This window comes from Mastigoproctus giganteus, chromosome 1 (genome assembly GCF_048544385.1).
Source record: "Mastigoproctus giganteus isolate SK-2022 chromosome 1, ASM4854438v1, whole genome shotgun sequence".
Taxonomy (NCBI): domain Eukaryota; kingdom Metazoa; phylum Arthropoda; class Arachnida; order Uropygi; family Thelyphonidae; genus Mastigoproctus; species Mastigoproctus giganteus.
The window spans coordinates 233,540,589-233,563,181 of NC_143575.1; the positions used below are offsets into that span (position 1 = coordinate 233,540,589).

Genomic DNA, 22,593 nt, shown 5'->3' on the forward strand with positions numbered 1-22,593 from the left:
TTCCATGTGCAACAGTATCAAAAGCCTTTCTAAGATCCAAGTATATAATATCAAAGTTATTCCCTGCATCCAGTTCTTTTGTGACTGCATCATAGTATCCAATCAAATTGGTCAGGCAAGACCTCCCCTTAACAAAACCATGCTGTGTCCGAGCTATAACTGAAGTCTTGTCTAGATGATCCTGCAGTGCTTCTTTAACCAGTGCCTCCATTAATGTTCCGGGAACAGAAGTTAAACTCACAGGTCTATAATTACTTGTGTCAGCCTTTGATCCTCCTTTGTGAATTGGGGTCACATTTGCACATCTCCAGTCCATGGGTACCTCCCCTGAGTCCAAGGAAGCTCTCATAATTATGGCTAAGGGTTTGCTTACTTCCTTTGCTGCCTCCTTTAATATAACTGGATAGATCCCATCCACCCCAGGTGCATTTCTTGTGTTTATCTTCAACAATTTCTCCTCCACTTTACTCCCAGTTATTACAAGATTATCTAGCTTACTGCCAGAGTTGAATACACCTCTGGCATTCCCCTCGCTGAATAACTCCTCATGTGTGAATGTCGATGCAAAATATTCATTTAGTTTGTTAGCTACCTGAGTAGGATCATCAACAGTTGACCCATCGATATCAAGTGGACCAATCTGATTCATCCCCTTCCTTCTAGAGTTTACATAAGTAAAGAACTCTTTGCTGTTTTTCTTTGCATCCCTTGCCAAAGATTTCTCGTAATCTGCCTTCGCCTGCCTAACCTCCTTTGTAACTTGGTTACAGATCAACTTGTATCTATCATAGGCTTCTGTGTCACGTGTTAATTTGTTTGTATCCCATGCATTTTTCTTCTCTGCCATATGACTCATTAGTTCATCTGACTAAAGTTCATCTGATTAGTTCATCTGACATGCTGGCTAAAGGCAAATTTCTGCACATCTGTTCTGCAGTCATCCTTCCTCAGTTTGAATTTGTGTTGCTTCATGTGTGAAGTATGAGCAAGGGGAAGAATCCCATTAGCACTGGTCTTGCTCAATCTGTGCAAAGGCTTAAACTTCTCAATCTTGATCACCTTGCAAATGCCTAGTTTCCAGAAACTGCAATTTGCAGAACTGAAGCTTTGTTTGGTAAGAGTACCCCTTTGTACCTCTCACCAGTCTTATTGCCCTTCTCTGTACCCATTCTAGGGGCCATATATCCTTCCTAAAATGAGGCCTCCAGACCTGTATGCAATACTCAAGATGTGGCCTGACCATTGCCTTATACAATGGGATCACCTCCTTACCCTTGTTAGAAAAATTCCTGTATATGATTGACTACACTCCAAGAGCTGTCCTGGCACCTGTCTGCACTGCTCAGAGAACTTCGTATCTGAATGTACAATTACCCACAGGGCCTTTTTATTTTCCATCACCATGAGTTGAGTGTAGTACCATCTGGTTGGTTTGTTACTCTGGGATTACTGCTACCCATATGCAATAATTTGCATTTGTCAGCGTTAAATTGTAATTGCCATTTCTCAGCCCAGCTTGTAATTTTTCAAGGTCTTGTTGCAGGAGCATTCCATCATTACTCTCATTAACTATGCAATTCTTAGACATTAAGATTGATATACCTCCATCAGTATCATTAATAAATACAGAAAACAACGTGTTGCCCAGCACCAAACATTGTGGGATCCAATGTGAACATTAGTCCATGAAGAGTAGTGTCCATTGATAACCACTCTGTCTTCTCCCATGCAACCATCCTTTTATCCATAGCAGTAACTTGTCCTTAATGCCACATTGCTCTAATTTGTAGAGCAGTCTCTTATGTGCAACAGTATCGAAAGCTTTCCTGAAATCCAAGCATGATATCAAATTTTGCACCCATTTCCTTTGTGACTTCTTCATAGTATCCAATCAGATTGGTCAGACAAACCGATGCTGTGACTGAAATATAACTGTGCTTCTGTCTAAAACATCCTGCATTACTTCTATAATCAGTGACTCTTATTTTCTCTGGAACAGAAGTTAAGCTAACTGGTCTTTAATTACTCATATCATCCTTTGATCCCCTTTTGTGAATTGGGGATTCATTTGCATATCTCCGGTCCACATGGACTTCCCCTGAATCCAAGGATGCCCTCATAATTATGGTTAAGGGTTTGCTTACCTCCTTTGCTGCCTCCCTTAATATAATTGGATAGATCCAATCCACCCCAGGTGACTTTCTTATTTTTAACTTCAATTTCTCTTTCACTTTCTTCTCAATTATTACAAAATCATTTAGCTCTCTGTTAGAGTTTGATAAAATTCTGACATCCACTTCCCTAAAGAATTCCTCATGTGTGAATGAAGATGCAAAATACTTATTCATTTTTGTCAACAACCTGAGCAGGATTATCAACAGTTGAACCACTGATATCAAGTGGACCAATGTGATTCATCTTCATGTTTACATAAAAAAGTCTTTGCTGTTTTTATTTGCGTCATTTGCCAAAGATTTCTCGTAATCTGCCTTAGCTTGCCTAGCTTCCTTTGTGACTTGGTTGCAGACTAGTTTCTAAAAGTCTAGTAGCTTCTATGATTATTTCCTTGAATGCTTCCCATTTAGAATTTGCTGATGGCATCATCAGTCAGTTGGTCCCACTGTATACAATTTAAAAACTGTCTGAGACCACTATAATCATCTTTACGAAGGCAAACACGCTTCTCTTTACCCTTGATGGCTGTAAAACTTTAAGTAAATCCCAGATCAATACAATGTGTTTTCTGCCACCTAGTGGTTCTTTTATCAGCATATTCTTAATACATGAATAATTACTGCTGATAATTAGATCAAGAGTATTACTCTCTCTTGTTGCCTCTACAACATGCTGCTGTAGAAAACAGTCATCCAATAAATCCCCAAAATATTGCTAGTGTGCAAGTGAGCACCCCACAAGTTTCAATCAATATCTGGAAAGTTAAAATTCCCCATTATAAGATATTCTGACTTACTGGCCAACTCTCCATGTATATAACTATACTCATCACGGTCATTAGTATTCTCATCATGGTCATTAGGCCTATAATAAACTCCTACTTTTATTTTTGCTTTCTTAGTGCTTATGTCACACCAAACACTGGCCACCCATGTCCATTGGATGACTTGCCTTAGATTATATATGGTTTTTAACTTACAGCATACCTCTGTCCTGTCCTGCTTGTTCACATTGTTCTTGTTTATATTCTGGCCTGACCACCAGGTCAGTGGAGTTTACACTAAATAAATTAATACAAACGTTAATTGTGTTTAGCAGTTACGGACTTGAACCCCTGTCCACTCAGAAATGTGTGCTGCTGCATTCACGCTTCTGACCACTCGGCTACGTCATATTCAAATTCTACATCCCTTATATCTGAGTAACACATCTCTGATATTCCCAAAATTTATGCATTTGATGACTTCACCAGCACTTCAAATTCATCAAATTTATTTACCATGCTTCTAGCATTGGTGTACATGCAAATATACGTGCACCTGTTCTTACTCTTAGTAACCCTACCATAGTCCATGTACACTGATGAGCCAAAACATTATGACCACCTACCTAATATGATGTTGGTCCTCCACGTGCAGCCAAAACAGCTGGTATCTGGCGAGACATGGATGCTACAAGATTTCTGTGTCTTGTTGTATCTGGTACCAACACATAACCAGCAGATCCTTTAACTCCTGTAAGGTCCGTGGTTGCGACGCCACAGATCGGAGTTGCTGTTCCAGCAAAAACCACAGATGCTCGTGGGATTGATGTCTCGGGAATTTGGAGGCCAGGGCAATACCTGGAAGTCTTCCTCATGTTCTGCGAACCAGTCTCGAACGATCTGGGCGGTGTAGCATGGCACAAAAGGGTGTACCTGGTCAACAATTATGTTTAGGTAGGTAGTAGACATCAGAGTAGCCGGCACATGGATGACTGGACTCAGGATATCCCAGCAGAACATCGCCCAAAGCATGACACCGCCACCACTGGCTTGTTTTCGTCCCACAGTGCATTCAGGCAGCATCACTTCCCCAGGTAAATGAAGCACACATACCCAGCCATCCACATGGTGCAAGGTAATGTGATTGATTCGACGAGACTACTTTCTTCCAAACTGGTCTTGGTGCATTATAGCCTTAGAAACTAATGCGCCAATAAAATTCAATCAATCAACCAATCAATCTTCCAATCACTCAAGGTCCTGTTTTGATGCTCGCGTGCCCATTATAGGTGTACCATGGCTAGCATGGGCACTCAGAGCGGCCTGTGGGTATGCATCCCCATTTTCAGCAGGTTTCGATGTACTGTGTGTTGTGACACATTACTCCCATCACCAGCATTCCAATTACTGGCTAATTGCGCCACAATCGTCCTTCTGCTGCCACGTATAATCCAGGAGAGCCTTCGCTCACCTCGAGCATCGATGAGCCGTGGTCATCCAACACCTAGCCGACAGTTCGTGGATTTCCCATCCTCAGACCACTTTCGGTAAGTACTAATCATGGTTGATCGTGAGCACGCCACCAGCCCCCCGTTTCGGATATGCTCTGACCCAGTTGTCTGGCCATTACAATTTGGCCTATGTCAAACTGGTTAAAGTCCACTGCGTTTCCCATCTGAAGAACAAGAGTAATTTAAGTATATCTCATTGCTATGAATATGAATTACCTCATGTCAGTATTTTCCGCTTCCAGGATATTTTGCATTAATTTAATCAATTTCTGTTTTGCTTCCCTCATAATTTGACCCTTTTGCATGTATACTGAGTGGACAGAAATCATGGGCTACCTATCTAGTAACGGGTAGGCCCACCTTTTTCCCAGATAAGGGCATTAACATGGCGAGGCATTGAGTCCACTAGTTCACAAAAGCATTCCACAGGTGTTTTCATCCATGTTTGCTGCACCGCTGTCCATAATTCCATTGCATTCCTGGATGGAGGATCCAAAGCTTGAACAGACCTTTCCACAGCATCCTAAAGATGCTCCACAGGGTTCATGTCCTGTGAACGGGGAGGCCATTCCATGGTGGTAAAATCTGTGGAATGCTCTTTGAACCATGTTCTAGTCACCACGGTTCTGTGGGAGGGTGCATTGTCCTGCTGGAAGAGTCCATTGCCCTGTGGGTGCACAGTGACCATAAAGGGATGCAGATGGTCTGCAAGAATGGACATGTAACCTGGACTGTTCAGAGATGCGTCTAGATGTACCAGAGGTCTCAATGTGTGCCAGTTGAAAACACCCCAAACCATTACTGACCATCCACCTGCCTGAACAGTACACTGTTGACATGATTGGTGCATAGCTTCATGTGGTTTTTTCCAGATACACACCATCCCATATGCTTGAAATAACTGGAAATGGGAGTCGTTAGACCAGGAGACCCATCTCCAATCATCCCAGGCCCTGTGTCCTGGTGTTAGCAATGGGACTCTGGTAGGTCGGCAGCTCCCATAACCTATTGCGGCTAATAATCGCCTAATGGTCTTGGTGGAGACGTTTCTGGCACCTCCATCGTTGAAGTTGGCAGTGATTTGTGCCACTGTCACTCTCTGGTTGGCTGAAACAATGTGAGACACATGTAGACGGCCGCGTTCCTCCACCACCTTTCTCTGGCCACAGTGCTGTCCACGATGAGATGTTATTGCGGAAATGGCGTATTCCTGATACACCCTTGATACTATCAAATGGGGATAGTGCAATTTCTGTACCATCTCCATGATAGTGTGACCCATTCGTTGGGCACCCACTATCATTCCTCTTTCAAAGTCGGTTAACTCACAATGTTTATCCATGCTAACATTGAATTGAATTACCATCTATGTGAATGCAGTGTATCTATATATCTGCCAAGTGGTGGGTTCGTCTACTAGCGAAGGGGGGAGGGTGACAGTGTTGCGTTGCACAGGAACCAGGTATCCCATGAATTCTGTCCTTTCAGTGTACATATATTTTCGATGACTGAGCTCTGCAGAATGGGTACCTGTATATATACATGTTTCAAGGTCACATCATATAATGTCTGTTTATGTATGAATTTGCCAGAAATCATCCATTATCCCCTTTATTTTAAAATAACACTTATTTTTTTATTATACCTATAAAAACACCATGATTCTAATTTGTGTAGGGAGCTAGCAGAAAAAAAAAAAAAAAAAAAATTGAGAGATCCATTTAAACTGCAGTTTGACATTCACTAATTTAAACATACCGCATTTTGACATTCACTAATTTAATATTTTTATTCCACTTAAATCATTTTAGTCAACTTATTTATTGATTCCATTGATTTATCAATATATCTAGCTACATAATAGAATTAATGAAATTTTTATGATATATTTTAATGTATTTGTAAATTAATGTAATCACTTAATGTTATCCAGTAATCACTTGGTAAGCTAATTTTTAAATAAATTTATTTGTTAAAATCAGCAAAGGTACAAAAAAAAATTATATAATTTATAATTATGTTTCACTAGCTGACAATTATCACTCTCTCAAATAACTCTTTTTTTAATCACTTAATTTCATTTCATATTTTATCTAAAAACTTCATTTGGCCACTTTACAAAGTGATATGTATGTAGTTTCTCTTGTTAATGTTTTAATTGTTATTATTAATTTTATTTTCTAGTCTTGAAACCCAGCGATCAGGAATTGTCTTTATTTACAATATGACCGGGTCAAAATATGCAAATTTTGATTATGAACTGAGCCAGAAAATTTTAAATTTATTAAAGGTATGAAATGTTTCTAGAAATCTTAGTATAGTGAAAACTTTTAACAACTCTTCTTTAATCATTTTTGATTGTTCAGGATAATGATGAAAAGGACAACTTTTTCTAAAATCATAGCTAATGCATAAAATAGAGAATAAAAAATGCAATTATTCTTAATAAGTCACAAAAATGATGCTTTGCACTAACTTGTTTGTCTAGTAAATTTCCTGTAGTCTGAGGCAGAGCCGGAACTATGGTAGGGTGAGTAGGGCACCAGCCCCAGGTGCAACATTTTAAGGGTGCATTCGACCAGTTATATATTTTAAAATTGCTTCATTTTTGATTTAATTACTGTCGGACCTGTGTTTACCAAACTTCTTTGTGGCAAATTTTTTGAATTTCTTTTGGTAATTACATTTAAAAGTTTCTGTAGAATGAAGAAAGTTTCCATATAATGAAGAAAGTTTCCATATAATGGATTACGAGAGACATAAATTTGTATGCTTTGTTTCCACCTCTGGCCTTTAGGCAATTTAAGCAATTAGAAAGCCCAAATTAAGGGTTAAAGGGATTACCATTCCACAATGTAAGTGGAATGCAACACATATGCAGCCACTCATTAAACATAACGAGAAGGCATGCTAATCAACTTCTTTCTATAGCCAGTCAAAAGATTAAGTCGTATTCCCAACATGGATAATAGCTACTGGTCAACTTGTGTTCTTTGTTTAAAATAAAAATAAAAATTTTATTAAAAGAAATACTGCATTATCTTTGTACGTGCTACTTGTGATTTTGTGAGAGTGAAAAAAATTATAAATTCGGGATTTATAATCACTTATTCGAAAAAAATATCAGGGAGGAACATCATTATCAGCGCCATTTTCAATCCACTGCAGGATGAAGGCCTCTCCAGCAGCTTTCCAGTTCCTTCTGTTTTGAGCATTGGCCATCCATTTACTACCCACAAACTCATGAATTTCATCTATCCATCTCTGCCTTTGTCTTCCAGGTTTTCTCCTAGCTCCTCTTGGGTACCATTCTGTTATTTTCCTAGTCCATCTCTCATCATGTCTTCGAGCTAGGTGTCCTGCCCAAGACCATTTTAGTTCTTTAGTTTTGATAAGAATATCTTTTACTTGAGTTTGCTGCCTAATCCATGTGTTTCTCTTTTTATCTAACAGTCTGATTACCAATATAATTCGTTCCATTCTTCGCTGTGTAGTTCTCAGCTTCTCTTCCATTCTTTTGGTGAGTGCCCAAGTTTCACTTCCATAAGTCACGGTGGGGAGTACACACTGATTCATTATTTTACGTTTCAGACAAACTGGGATATTGCTCTTCAGTATGTGACTATATTTCCTGAATGCTATCCATCCAAAATTTATTCTTCTCTTGACTTCCAGCCATTTATCATTATTACAGCTAATAACTTGTCCCAGATAAGTATGTGACTCTCCATTTCAATTACTGCTCCTTCAATCATTATTTCCCTTTCTGTGGCATACTTGTTCATCATTACTTTTGTTTTAGCCATATTCATCTGTAGTCCAAAATTCTTACTAACTGTGCATAACTTATTAAGATTTTCCTCTAATTCTTTGGGGTCGTGGCTTATGACCACAATGTCATCTGCAAATCGTAAATGGTTTAGGTACTCTCTGTTCACATTGACTCCTTTCTGCGACCAGTCTAATCTTCTGAAAGCCTTCCTCAAGGGCAGCAGTAAACAGCTTCGGAGATAGTGTCTCCTTGTCGAACTCCTTTCTCGATTTTAAATTTGCTACTGTCTTTGTCTAGTCTAATAAAGGAGGCAGCACTCTCATATATTTTCTTCAAAATCATAACATGTGGGGTATCTATGCCTTGTCTTTCCAGTGCCCGAAACATTGCCTTATGCTATATGGAGTCAAATGCCTTTTCATAATCCACAAATGCCAGGCATAATGGTGTTTTATATTCATTGCTTTCTCCATTAGCTGTGATATTATGTGAAGGTGATCCATAGTTGAGAATCCTGTCCTATTCTCATCTTGATTCTCATCTTGATCAAGAATACTTGATTCTCATCAAGTATTCTTTCTAATTTGTTAGTAATGACCCTTGTGAACAACTTGTAGATGTGGGATAACAAGCTAATTGGTCTATAATTTGCAATTTCTGATTTATCTCCTTTCTTATGCAGCAAAACTATGATTGCATTATTCCACTGCTTAGGTGTCACACCTTTTCTAATGCACTTTGTGAAGAGCCTTGCCAGTTTTTGTGTTATGTCTCTTCCTCCCAATTTTAACAACTCTACAGTAACTTCATCTTCCACCGGGGCTTTCTGATTCTTCATTTTCTTCAATGCATGTTCTACCTCATCAGGAAGAATATCGGTTATGTCGTATGTGTTGTTACTTTGCAATCCATCTTCCCCCTGCTGGCATCATTCCCTCGCTCCTTGTATAATTCTCTGTAGTAGTCTTCTGCTATTTGAATTATGCCTTCTCTGCTATTTATAAGTACACCATTGCTATTCTTCAGTTTCAGTATCATTTGTCTTTCTGTATTACTGCCCATGGCTGCTGATTTAAATCCTTTGTTTTCCTTTAATGCTTGTTCTACTTTTCTTGTGTTACATCCTCTTATGCCCTCTCTGAGTCTCTTTTTAATGGCTTTGCATAACTCAGTATACTCAATTTTCTCTTTGTCTGTTTATTTTTCACCTTCGGTTCATCATAACAAGTGTTTCTTGACTAATTTTTTCTTCTTTGGATTTCTTTTTCCCTATAGGTTTCTTGGGCTTTATCACTTTCAGAAAGTTGTAATATTCCTTGTCGATATCTTGGTCCTGAGCAGTTTGCAGAGGCTCAAACTTGTTCTTAAGTTCCAGTACATACTGCTTTTTCTCCTCTTCTGTTATCTCAAAGACCTTTGTATTATTTACTCGAGTCAGTTTTTCCTTTCCTTTCCTACATCTATATCAAGTGTACATCTTACCATTCTGTGATCACTTCTAACATTTACCTTATTCAGGATGGTAACATCATTCACAAATATATCTTCTGTTAGTGAGGATGAAGTCGATTTCATTAGTTGTTAATCCATTTGGACTCTTCCATGTCCACTTTCTGTTCACCCTTTTCTTGAAAAAAGTGTTCATTACTGATAATCCTTGAGATTCTGCAAATTCCACGTCTTTCACCTCTTTCATTTCTTTCACCAATTCCAAAATTTCCTATAGTTCCCTTTTCTGCACTGTTTTGTCTTTTTCCAACCTTAGCATAGAAGTCCCCCATAATAATAGTGTAGTGGGTTTTCTGCTCATCTAGAAGACTCAATTTTGGTGTACATTTCTTCAACTTCTTCATCATCATCATGGCTCGATGTTGGTGCATAAATCATTATAACCTTTAGCTTGTACCGCTTAGAAATCTTGAGTATTAGTCTTGACACCCTTGGTGATGTACTTTTGAATTCCAAAATGTTGTTTTTTAAATCTTTAGGACCAGAAACCCAACTCCACCTTCACTCCTTTGACTGTTTCCATTGGTGTACAGCAGATTTCCAAACTTATAAGTGATTAATTTCTTCTTCTTGTTTCAGCCAAACCGATGATATTCCAATTCACATTTTCTAATTCCTTTTCCAGCTCTAATATCCTGTCTTCACCGATGAGTGATCTTACTTTATAACAGGCCACAGCCTGGTCATACACAGAGATTCTTAGCACCCTCTGCTTCCACTCTGATCCTCTCGCTGCCATAAGAGGGGGAGTGAAGGCTGCTGGGGACTGAGGGCCATTTGTTTTGTCATTCTGTCATATGCTGGAGGGTTTGGTCTTTTCCTCTTCATGCTGGCCAGGCACCTTGAAGAGAACCACTCTACATGTTCGTTGCCACCTAAGTGACGTAACAGGGCTTACCATCGAGAAGGTATGCATGAGTGGATTTCAGGGAGTCAGGCCAACTAGACTTCTAAATCTTCTGTAATAGAGAGATATTGGATTCATCAGTGTTTTAGGCTGAGTGTGTGATAACACAAGGATACCTGTTCCCTCTAACCCCCAGGGAGGAACAGTGTTTTACGAATTTTGAAAATAACTCCAATTACAAACTTCTATAAAGCATGGCCCATTTTGTGATGTCACGCCTCTGAGCTTTTTGGTTTGTCCTCCAGTGGTTAGCACTGGAGGACACTTAGACTGTGGCTCGAGCCCATGACTATCAAGTACGAAGGATGTGGAAAGGTCAGGGAATGACCACCACATATCCCCGGAGCAATATGGCCTTAGTTGCTAATGCTCCTAAAAACCAAAATAACAATAACAAACTGGAGGATAAACAAAATTTTTCAAATTTCTGTTGATATTTCAACAGATATTTGAAAAATCATGTTTTATCAATTCTGCAGGATATAAAATCTGTATCCCCTTTACAACTTCTCCAATTCGTTCATGAGTATTGTCTAATAGAATCTTATCTAAATATAGAAATAGTGCTATGAATTTTTTTACTCTGCCTGTAACAGAAGCTTCTTGTGAAAGGTTCTCCAAAGTGAGAAAAATTCAATAAAAATAATACACCTTCATTGCATATTTTTAATTTATGTTATAATGTTAAAAGTACTATGTTTCATAATATTTTGTTTCTATGATTTTATATATACATAAACTATCAGATTTTATAATTTTTTTTTGTAGTTATATGTAATTTATTTGTAGTTTCTATAGAATTAAATTCTCTATAGATATAAATGAATATTTGTAAAAAACACTGACAGGGAGAAAATTGAGTATACTGAGTTATGCAAAGCCATTAGAAAGAGATTCAGAGAGGACATAAGAAGATTTAACACAAGAAAAGTAGAACAAGCATTAAGGGAAAACAAAGGATTTAAATCAGCAGCCATGAGCAGTAATACAGAAAGACAAATGATACTGAAACTGAAGAATAGCGATGGTGTACTTATAAACAGCATAGAAGACTTAATTCAAATAGCAGAAGACTACTATAGAGAATTATACAAGGAGCGAGGGAATGATACCAGCAGTGGGGAAGATGGATTGCAAAGTAGCAACACATACGACATACCTGATATTCTTCCTGATGAGGTAGAACATGCATTGAAGAAAATGAAGAATCGAAAAGCCCCGGGGGAAGATGAAGTTACTGTAGAGTTGTTAAAATTGGGAGGAAGAGACATAATACAAAAACTGGCAAGGCTCTTCACAAAGTGCATTAGAAAAGGTGTGATGCTTAAGCAGTGGAATAATTCAATCATAGTTTTGCTGCATAAGAAAGGAGATAAATCAGAAATTGCAAATTATAGACCAATTAGCTTGTTATCCCACATCTACAAGTTGTTCACAAGGGTCATTACTAACAGATTAGAAAGAATATTTGATGAGAATCAACCGAAAGAGCAAGCTTGCTTTAGGACAGGATTCTCAACTATGGATCACCTTCACGTAATATCACAGCTAATGGAGAAAGCAAATGAATATAAAACACCATTATGCCTGGCATTTGTGGATTATGAAAAGACATTTGACTCCATACAGCATAAGGCAATGTTTCGGGCACTGGAAAGACAAGGCATAGATACTCCATATATTATGATTTTGAAGAAAATATATGAGAGTGCTACCTCCTTTATTAGACTAGACGAAGACAGTAGCAAATTTAAAATCGAGAAAGGAGTTCGACAAGGAGACACAATATCTCCGAAGCTGTTTACTACTGCCCTTGAGGAAGCTTTCAGAAGATTAGACTGGTCCCAGAAAGGAGTCAATGTGAATGGAGAGTGCCTAAACCATTTACGATTTGTAGATGACATTGTGGTCATAAGCCACGACCCCAAAGAATTAGAGGAAAATCTTAATAAGTTATGCACAGTTAGTAAGGATTTTGGACTAAAGATGAATATGGCTAAAACAAAAGTAATGATGAACAAGTATGCCACGGAAAGGGAAATAATGATTGAAGGAGCAGTAATTGAAAAGGTGGAGTCATATACTTATCTGGGACAAGTTATTAGCTGCAATAATGATAAATGGCTGGAAGTCAAGAGAAGAATAAATTTTGGATGGATAGCATTCAGGAAATATAGTCACATACTGAAGAGCAATATCCCAGTTTGTCTGAAACGTAAAATAATGAATCAGTGTGTACTCCCCACCGTGACTTATGGAAGTGAAACTTGGGCACTCACCAAAAGAATGGAAGAGAAGCTGAGAACTACACAGCAAAGAATGGAACGAATTATATTGGGAATCAGACCGTTAGATAAGAAGAGAAACACATGGATTAGGCAGCAAACTCAAGTAAAGGACATTCTTATCAAAACTAAAGAACTAAAATGGTCTTGGGCAGGACACATAGCTCGAAGACATGATGTCAGATGGACTAAGAAAATAACAGAATGGTACCCAAGAGGAGCTAGAAGAAAACCTGGAAGACAAAGGCGGAGATGGATAGATGAAATTCATGAGTTTTTGGGTAGTAAATGGATGGCCAGTGCTCAAAATAGAAGGAACTGGAAAGTTGCTGGAGAGGCCTTCATCCTGCAGTGGATTGAAAATGGCTGATGATGATGATTTGTAAGTTTCTTTTTCTTTGATATTTTTGTTTTGTTATATTCATTGTAATATTTAAATTATTTTATTAACAAATATATGCAAGTCATATACCGTTACAATAGTAATTTTTATAAATTCATAAAGATTGAAGGGAATGTAGAAAGTGGGTGCAGAGGGGGGGATTCCCCTGGATTCCAAGCTTCAGGGCACAAACTGAAGGAATTATTTATTACAATCAGGGATGCTAGGAAGACATGCTGCCCCCCAGGTGTCGACGACCCTACCGTCATACTTATAACACTTTTTCCCCAGGCATAGGATTGCCTAGTTCTGGCTCTGGTCTGAGGCTTTCATCCCTAAATCCTTTTTAGTACTTTACTATTGCACACCATCTGGCATCTCTTATATTGTGGAGTTAACTTCATAACTGGGTTGTGATTCATTTTATCACCAGGGTACTTATCTACCCACCATTGAGATGCCAACAAGCTTTGAAATGGTGCCATTTGGTGGGTGGTGGTAACTGCCAAGAATAAGTAACATTAGTCTTTTCTACTGGCGAAGCATTGCTTATTTGAGGTAATGCAATATCAGGCAACTCGTAAAGGCATTCACAATATGAGATGTAACAGAAACGATGCCATTTCACTTACTTCAGTGATTTACTACAAACTAAAATGATACTTTTCCAAATAACTTGTTAATCTAGTAAATCTCATGTAGTCTGAGGCTTTCGGCCCTAAACCCTTTTTAGTAAGTGGTCTCTCTTAACTGTGGTTACTTCAGACTCTCCAGATAATAAATGTTTCACTGGCTGACAATTGTTGCCTTCACCATGTCTGTTCATCTACATCTTGCAACTTTACTGCAAAATTCAGCAGCTATACAGTTGATGTATTTTCATGAAATTCTATATTTAGCTCTTTCAAGCAGATTCTTCAATTTATTCAAAATTTCCTTAAAATCGGACAAATGGAAATCTGGAAATTATTTATTTTTTTTAATACATGTTAAGTAGGTTATCCATACATTGTTATTATTTTTTATTTTTATTTTTTTTTTGGTAGTTGTTGGCGCATCGGCTTCTGTGGCCATAGTGCACCTCCCAAGTTTTTTGCAGTACATTGATCCAAGCCCGAGGCGGGATTTGAACCCGCGACCGTTGGGTTGCCAGGCAGGCACTTTACCCACCTGGCTAGCCCGGTCGGCATACATTGTTATATTGTTACAATATTACAATGTATCCATATATTGCTATATTGTACCTGAAGCACTAGGTATTATATTTGTTGCCATACACTTATTTCAAGGAATGACTGGGCAATATGGCTGATGTACAGAAAGGAAAAATTTTCAGTTTAAGCGCACTGCACATGTGCAAATCATTGCTTTTTTGAGGAGCTCATATTTTTGTTATCAGTTTACTAATATAATTAATGAATTATACTATTTGTTTATTATGTTAATCACAGTAGAAATGTGAAATATGTGTTACCTAAGTTTTAATAAAAATATTTCGATTTTTATTAAAATTCAGAGAGATATAAGTACATTACAAAAATGTTGACTTCATATTATGATATGAGGTACATGTTGCTATTTGTTTATTTCTTTAAATCAAAGACATTCCACGAAGTCCTGAGCTGGATATCATCATTCTTCTCTTTTTTTGGTGATTCCCTTCTACTTCTGACTCTTGTTCTCTCTCTCAGGGTAATTCAGGAATTTTTTTTTTTTTTGGCTGGTGCAGCATAAGCCTCAGGCTTCCTTGCACCGTATGGCTAATAATAATAAATACAAGTTGTTGAATTTCAACATTTATTATTTCATATATATTCCATTGGTTCTTTTACTTGTTACATTTCATTGTCTATTAAAATCCAGGAGGAAATAAGTAAAGTATTACAAAAAAAAGGGTGAGTGAATATTTTGTTTAGGTATGTACAGTGAATTAAAAAATTAATTTTATTTATTTTAATTAGTAATTAATTAGCAACAAGTTAATTAGTTATTACTCTTGATTTCTGTCAATCACCAAAAAGTGAGAATTCAATTAACTTAAGGGAGAAAAAATTGAACCCACCTGATGTGTAATGCACTGCATACATTATCTGACTTGTTTTAAATTTTGCAGTAAAGTTGTATGAACTATTCAAAGGCATTACCACAAAAGTACTGTGTGGATTGGTGTTCAAGCAAGACTGTTATTTGTGAAATTGTTTTTATTGAATCTCATAGTTATATAGGTCTGTGTTGTGAATTGACCGAATTTGATAAGTTCATTATTGTGATCTCCATTGATTTTTGAGGATCAGCAATTTTTACACACATAGCTTGACTGCCTGATATTTGTTAATACAGAAAGGTTTGTTCTTTCCTGGATCAAATTACTTTATCTTGAAGATCCAAGAAACTTCTCTTCCTAACAGTCTGCTTGTTTTACATGAAGAAGCAGTATCGGGTGCAAGTTTTAGATGGGGACAAATGATGGGGGGGGAAAGAAGCCAAATCAACAAGGAGTTGCCTAACATAAGATTAGCTTATATTAAGATTAAAATAAATTAAGATTATCTTAACTATATAATCTATATGCTTCATAGATATTGCTGGTATTTAGTATTAATATTAGCCCTGTAGTGAAAGGAAGCCGCAGGCTTTCATTGCACTAGCCAAAAAATAAATAAATAAAATAAAAATACCATAGTTCACCCCCCCTCATGTAGATACCTATCCAGCTGACTTTTGAATTTCACTGTCAGCGTTAACTACACTGGAGGTAAATTTTGAGTTTGTCACAGACATTCTCTCATATGCCAGACAGGCTGTATTTGCTACCTGGGAGTCTAAAACACTGATGGAACTGATATTCAGGTGACACTCAAGTCAAGTGGACCCAATTTCGGCAATGTCTGGACGGTCTGTGACAGCTAAATCCTCTGCTTGCACCTTCACAATGGTGGGACTGTTAGTAAACCTGGGTATAACCCCCATGCACAAGCACACTGTGGGTGACCACTCAAGTGTGAACCAACGTAAGCAGGGGTCGAGGTGTGACACCTGCACCACATGGAGGAATGCCGCCCCTCTGTGTTACCAGGCAATACTAGATGGTAGATGACTCTCATCAACTGGTGCAATACCACCACTTTGCTTATTGGAGGCTGGAAGTGGTGGAACCCATGTTTAGTCTCCAGAGCTAAGTTCCAATCAGCCCTTCCCCATCTCTTCCATCATGCAGTATGACTGATGACTTTAGAGGTTATGATGGACATCATGGCGAGATCCAATCTTCCTTACATTTTGAGGGTGCAGCTCTAAAATGGTGTTCGCGGGCCGGTCACTAGTTAGTACACTGGACCGAACCTATTGGTAACTCTATAGGAGGCTTCCGGATCAGCTAGTATATAATCTTGCTACCTCTACTCTTCCAGATAGTGACTGGAGGTAGTCCGAGTAGTGTGTATGCGGAGGGCATTGTCGAAGCCACGTTATGTCAAGGATCTGGGTATATTCTTATCATGTGTACGCCACATCCAAAAATTTCACACTTCAATTGAATACACCATGAATTGTAAAACTAATAGAGTAAGCTTATCTGCGAAAAGATCTAAACCTCCTAAACACTTCCCAGTTCATTTCGCAAATATACATGATCTCAACGATGTCCATTTCCACTTGCAGTCTGCCAAACCCCATGTCCTTTTTCTGACAGAATCTAAGTTATCGGTTGATTCAAATTATTCACTGTATGATTCCTTTCGCACAAAAGGTGGTACTTGTGCATATGTCTGTTCCAATATTCCCTGTCAGAGACTTGGTAAATTGGAATCTCCTCTTTTCGATCTTCTCTGGCTTAACATCTCTCTACCTCATTGTGTCAAATTCATCTGTTGTCTTTACCGTTCTCCCAACTCCACTAATCATTTGGAGCTTTTCAACTTCCTCTCTTTGCAACTTGACTTTCCACAGTCCAGCTTTCCTAACAGTGAGGTAATTTTCCTTGGTGATTTTAATGTTCACAACTCCAGCTGGTTTCCATTTTCTAGTCACATCGACTCAGCTGGTTGAGATGCTGAGGCTTTTGCAATAAATTTGCAAATTGTTCATTTACCTACAAGAATACTGGACAATCCTAACCATACAGCCAACAGGCTTGATCTTTTTCTCACAAACAACCCTTCTAAGTACACTGTCGAAGTGAGTGGTCCTTTAGGCACCTTAGATCACAACTTGATGATTGTCTCTTCTTCAATGGAGCCTTTATCTCATGGCTATTCCCAACCTAATGCTTGGGGAACAAGCATTAGGTTGGGAACAACAAAATGCTTGGCATTACAAGAATGCAAAATGGGATGACCTGCGAGATTTCTTTTCCTTGGTTGGATTACTGTTTCAAAACTTCTGATGTCAACATTTGCTCAGATCGTGTCAGTGAAATTATTCTTCTAGGAATGGAATCCTATATCCCACACTCCACTTTAACATCTCATTCTTTATCTAAACTTTGGTTTTTCCAATAAATGTGCCAAGGCTGTTCAGGAAAAAAATGTTGCATATCGTAATTGGCTTGTTTCCAATTCTTCAGATTCATTTTCTGCCTACACCAAAGGCTTTTGCAGTTACTAACTCGCAACAATTGTAGAGCAATTATTAATCAGTCCAAACTAGATTTTGAACAGACTAAGAGTAGAAAACTTGCTTCTTGCTCTAATGGTAGCCGAGCATTCTAGTCTCTTGCCAAAGCTATTGGCCGCAACTTTTGCCCATCTCTCTCCCACCTCTGTCAAAACCAGATGGTTCTGTTGTCACTCTGGCCAAGGATAAAGCTGACCTGCTAGCATCCCATTTTTCTTCCAACTCATGTATTATTGATCTTGATAAAACACCTCCCACCATTTCCAACATGCTCCATTCAGTGCCTCCTGAGGTCTTCTGTCAAAAGGATGTCAGGAGGATTTTGATGAATCTTGATGCTAAGAAAGCTTCAGGTCCTGATGGTATTTCTCCACTTGTTCTCAAAACCTGTACTCCTGAACTTACTCTTGTTCTTTGCCGCCTTTTTTCACTTTCTTATTCCAAAGGTGTTTTTCCTTCTGCTTGGAAATTGCTCATATCCAGCCAGTTCTTAAAAAGGGTGACAAATCCATCCCATCCAATTATCGTCCCATTGCAATTACTTCTACTCTTTCTAAAGTAATGGAGAAATCAATTAACCGCCAACTCTTAAACTACCTAGAAACCTTTCATCTGATCAAAGATTGCCAGTATGGATTCTGCCAGTGTCAATCCACTGGTGATATTCTGGCTTATGTTACCCATTTATGGACAAATTCAATGGAAAAGTTCAGTGAAACACAAGCAGTTGCTCTAGACATCTCAAAGGCTTTTGATCGTGTTTGGCATAAAGGTATTCTAAACAAGCTTCCATCTTATAGTTTGCCAACTGTTTTTTGTAATTGGTTATTCAGTTTTCTCTCTGATCACTCACTGAGGGTGTTGGTAGATGGATCTCTGTCTTCTAACTTCTCTACTAATGCTGGTGTCCCGCCAAGGTTCAGTTCTTTCTCCCACTCTTTTCCTCTTGTATATTAATGACCTTCTTCCATTGACTGGAAATCTTATCCATAGTTTTGCCAATGATAGCACATTGCATTCAACTTTCCATTTTGAGAAACCTTGTCCTGCTCAATCAGCTTCAACTTCTCGAAAATCTGCTACCAATTCCTTAAATGCCGATCTTCAGGTAATTCTCCAGTGGGGCAAAGACAACTTAGTTGATTTTAACCCTTCTAAAACTCAGTCTTGTCTTATATCTCGCAAAAAGGATTCTTCTGCTCCTATGCTTATCTTTAGTGACACTCCGATTTCTAGGCAAAATGATATATCTCTTTTGGGGATTACCCTAACTTCTAATCTCTCTTGGCACAAGCACATTACAAATATTGCTTCCTCTGCATCTAAAAAAACTTGGTTTTCTCTTTCGCTCTCGGTGTTACTTTTCTACCAAACAGCTGTTCACTCTGTACAAATCGCAAATCTACTCTACCATTCAATATTGTTCCCACATCTGGGGTGGTGCCCCCAAAACCTCTCTCAGGCTTCTAGATTCCATTCAGGAGAGGACAGTTAGGTTAATTAATGACTCGTGTCTAACAGAGCCTCTCCACTCGCTGTCTCATAGACGTACTGTTTCTGCTGCATGCTTTTTCTACAGATACTTTCATTGGCACTGTTCTTCTGAATTGGCTTCTATAATTCCCACTCTCTCTTTCAAAACAGTCCAATCACGTGCCACCACCAGCCAATATCCATTTACTGTCCAACTTCAAACCCCCAGAACCAAGTTTTCATCTTCCTTATTTATTCATTCAACTGCCGTTTTCTGGAACAACCTTCCTTCATATGTCTTTCCTGAAAATTTCAGTCTACAGAAATTCAAGTGTAATGTCAACAAATATCTTCTCTTGTCTTCTCATCCTCCAGCTCAAGCACGGTACTAAGTACTATAGGTTCTAATACCTCTTGTGTTGGGGTTTTCATAAAAAAAATAATAATAATAATCTAGTTAATAAAGACTGAAAGAAAACTTTTTGCAATCTAATCGAACTCTCTTTTTCCTCCATGATTGGAATTTATATCTCCAACTTCTAGTATTATTTATAACAGTGAAAATTTAGCTTCCATTCAATTTATTGTTCCCTATCAGTGCCTCACAGGCCTCGGTCAGATCTCTGTAGCTCTAAGCTTTGTGGCTAGATTCTTTCCTCATATGAGAGCCTTTTCCTGATCTTGCTGGGTGTGTTAGAATTAGTAGTGGCAAATGATGCAAGAAAGCAAGCTTATACAGCATTGGCCAAAAAAAAAAAAAAAAAGAGAGAGAAAAATCCCATTCCACCTATCCATTCTCTACAATAGTTTGTGTAGTTCGTCCTTGAATTTATTTAAGATATCAACTTCCACAACAACAGATGGAAGTTTATTCCAGCAATCAAACACCTGCTGGCTAAAGGCAAAATTTTGCACATCAATTCTGCAATCATCCTTCCTCAGTTTGAATTTGTGCTCCCTCATGTTTGTAGTCTGAGCAAGAGGAAGAATCCCATCAGTATTGAGCTTGATTAACCTGTTGATAGCCTTAAACACTTCAATCAGATCTCCTCACAGGTGTCTAGTCTCCAGATACTGCCATTTGTAGAACTGAAGCCCTTTCTTGGTAAGAGCACCCCTTTGTTCTCCTCACCGATCTCGTTGCCCTTGTCTGTACTCATTCCAGCAGCTCAACGTCCTTCCTAAAACAAGGCCTCCAGATCTGTATGCAGTACTCAAGATGTGGCCTCAAGATCATTGCCTTATGCAGTGGGATAACAAATCCTTATCCCTGCTAGAAAAAATTCTGTATACCATTGACAAAACCCCATGAGTTGTCCTGGCAGTCTGTCTGCATTTCTCAGAGAACTTCATATCTGACTGCACAATTATCCTCATGTGTTTTTCTTCTTTATTTTACACTAAACTGAGTGAAGTACCACACAGTTTGTATGTTACTCTGGTATTACTGCTACCCATATGCAGTACTTTGCATTTGTCATTGTTAAACTTCAATTTACATTTCTCAGCCCATCTGCATAACTTTTCTAGAACCTGTTTTGGTAGTATACTCTCATTATTGACATTAACCACCCTGCCAACTTTTGTATCATCTGCAAACTTGGACTTTAAGCCTGATATGCATTCATCAATATCATTGATAAATATAGAAAACAACAATGGGTCCAACACCGAAACCTGGGGGACTCCACATTAGTCCAAGAAGAGCAGGCGCCTCCGTAGCCAGGTGGGCAGGAGCAGCAGTGCGTAGCACATGCTTCTTGATTAAACCGGGGTTCAAGCCTGTGACCACCAAATATGGAGGATGCGGAAGTTCAGGGAATAACCACCGCATATCCCCGGAGCAATATGACCTTAGTTGCTAATGCTCCTAAAAACCCAAAACAACCACGAAGAGCAATATCCATCAATTTCCACTCTGTCTTCTCCCGCTCAACCACCCCTTTATCCATAGCAGCAATTTGCCTTTTTCCTTTAATGCCACACTGCTTCAATTTGTACAGCAGTCTTTTAATTCAACACTATCAAAAGCCTTCCTGAAATCCACATACAGGCAACCCCCTTATAACACACACTACTTCTACAACACAGTTTCGCTCTAACACGATTGATAAATTGTGACAATCCTCGCACAACATGGTTTCACTCTAACATGGTTAGAGAATTTTGGCAAACCTCACATAACACAGTATTTTTGTGGGAAAAACCCTGCTATTATGTTGAATGTAATTTTTCAACATTTTTTTTTTTTGTGAATCCCTGCTGTTGAGTCGTTATTTGTTATGAAAGGGAAAAAAAAAAAAAAAATTATTTGGAAATCCCTGTATTTTATTTTGTTGGAAACTCCCCGTGTTAGGTTCTGTGCTATGGAACTTGGGCTTATTTGAGACCATAAAAAATTGACTTTGATGTGTGCAGTTCTTGACCTTTAAGGTTTTTGTAAGGTTATTTTAGTTTTTATTTTATCATTTATACATTTTTCCAGGTATGTATTACTAAACTTTGTTCTTTAGAACCATATTGAAATAATTTATTTGTTGTGAATTAAAATCCAGCCCTAAATTATGCCTAAGGAAAGTAAAAAAGCACCCCTCCAAAGAAACTTTATTTCTCTTGAATCAAAGATACAAATTTTGAATCGTTTTAAAAAAGCAGAAAATGTATCATACATTTCAAAAAGTTTAAATTTAAATGAAGCAATCAGTTCAGAGAATGATAGTGCAGATGAAAATTCTAAAGTTCCAAATTTTACACTAAAAAGCTTATGGGAAGGCATAAACTTAGCTGAACAATTAGAATCTTATTTTTTCAATGCAGATCCTTTGATTGAAAGGAGCACTGAGGTCAAAAGGGAGCTTCAAAAATGCTTAGCTCCATACCATGAAATTTACAAAGATCTATCGAGCAAAAGCAAACAAACCCAGATTAGTGATTGTTTAAAGAAAGAAGAGACATGAAATCTAGATGCTGCAGAAGAAAGTTCAGAAGGTGAAGATATTCTGCAACAGAAAACATCTCATTTGATTTTGCTTAGCAGCGATGAAGAGGAAGAAAATTAAATGAATGTACATTATCTGTCATATATGTATCACAGTTTGTAAGACGTCTGTTCAGTTATTACTATTTTTAATAAAAATTAAGTCCCGATAGTTATAAAAAATGGTGCATTTTTGTTAGCTTTTGGAACATAACCTCAATTTTG

The 22,593-nt window shown here is 38.1% G+C and overlaps 1 protein-coding gene across 1 annotated transcript in view; it reads left to right on the forward strand.

Annotated features, from left to right (window-relative positions):
* Nucleotides 1-22,593, forward strand: part of LOC150091611 (tyrosine-protein phosphatase non-receptor type 9-like) — a 182,627-nt gene that overhangs the window by 85,574 nt on the left and 74,460 nt on the right. Inside the window, exon 6 of the mRNA XM_090384926.1 lies at nt 6,634-6,739. Within this exon, the coding sequence (XP_090241052.1) occupies nt 6,634-6,739 (106 nt within the window). The remainder of the gene's footprint in view (nt 1-6,633; nt 6,740-22,593) is intronic.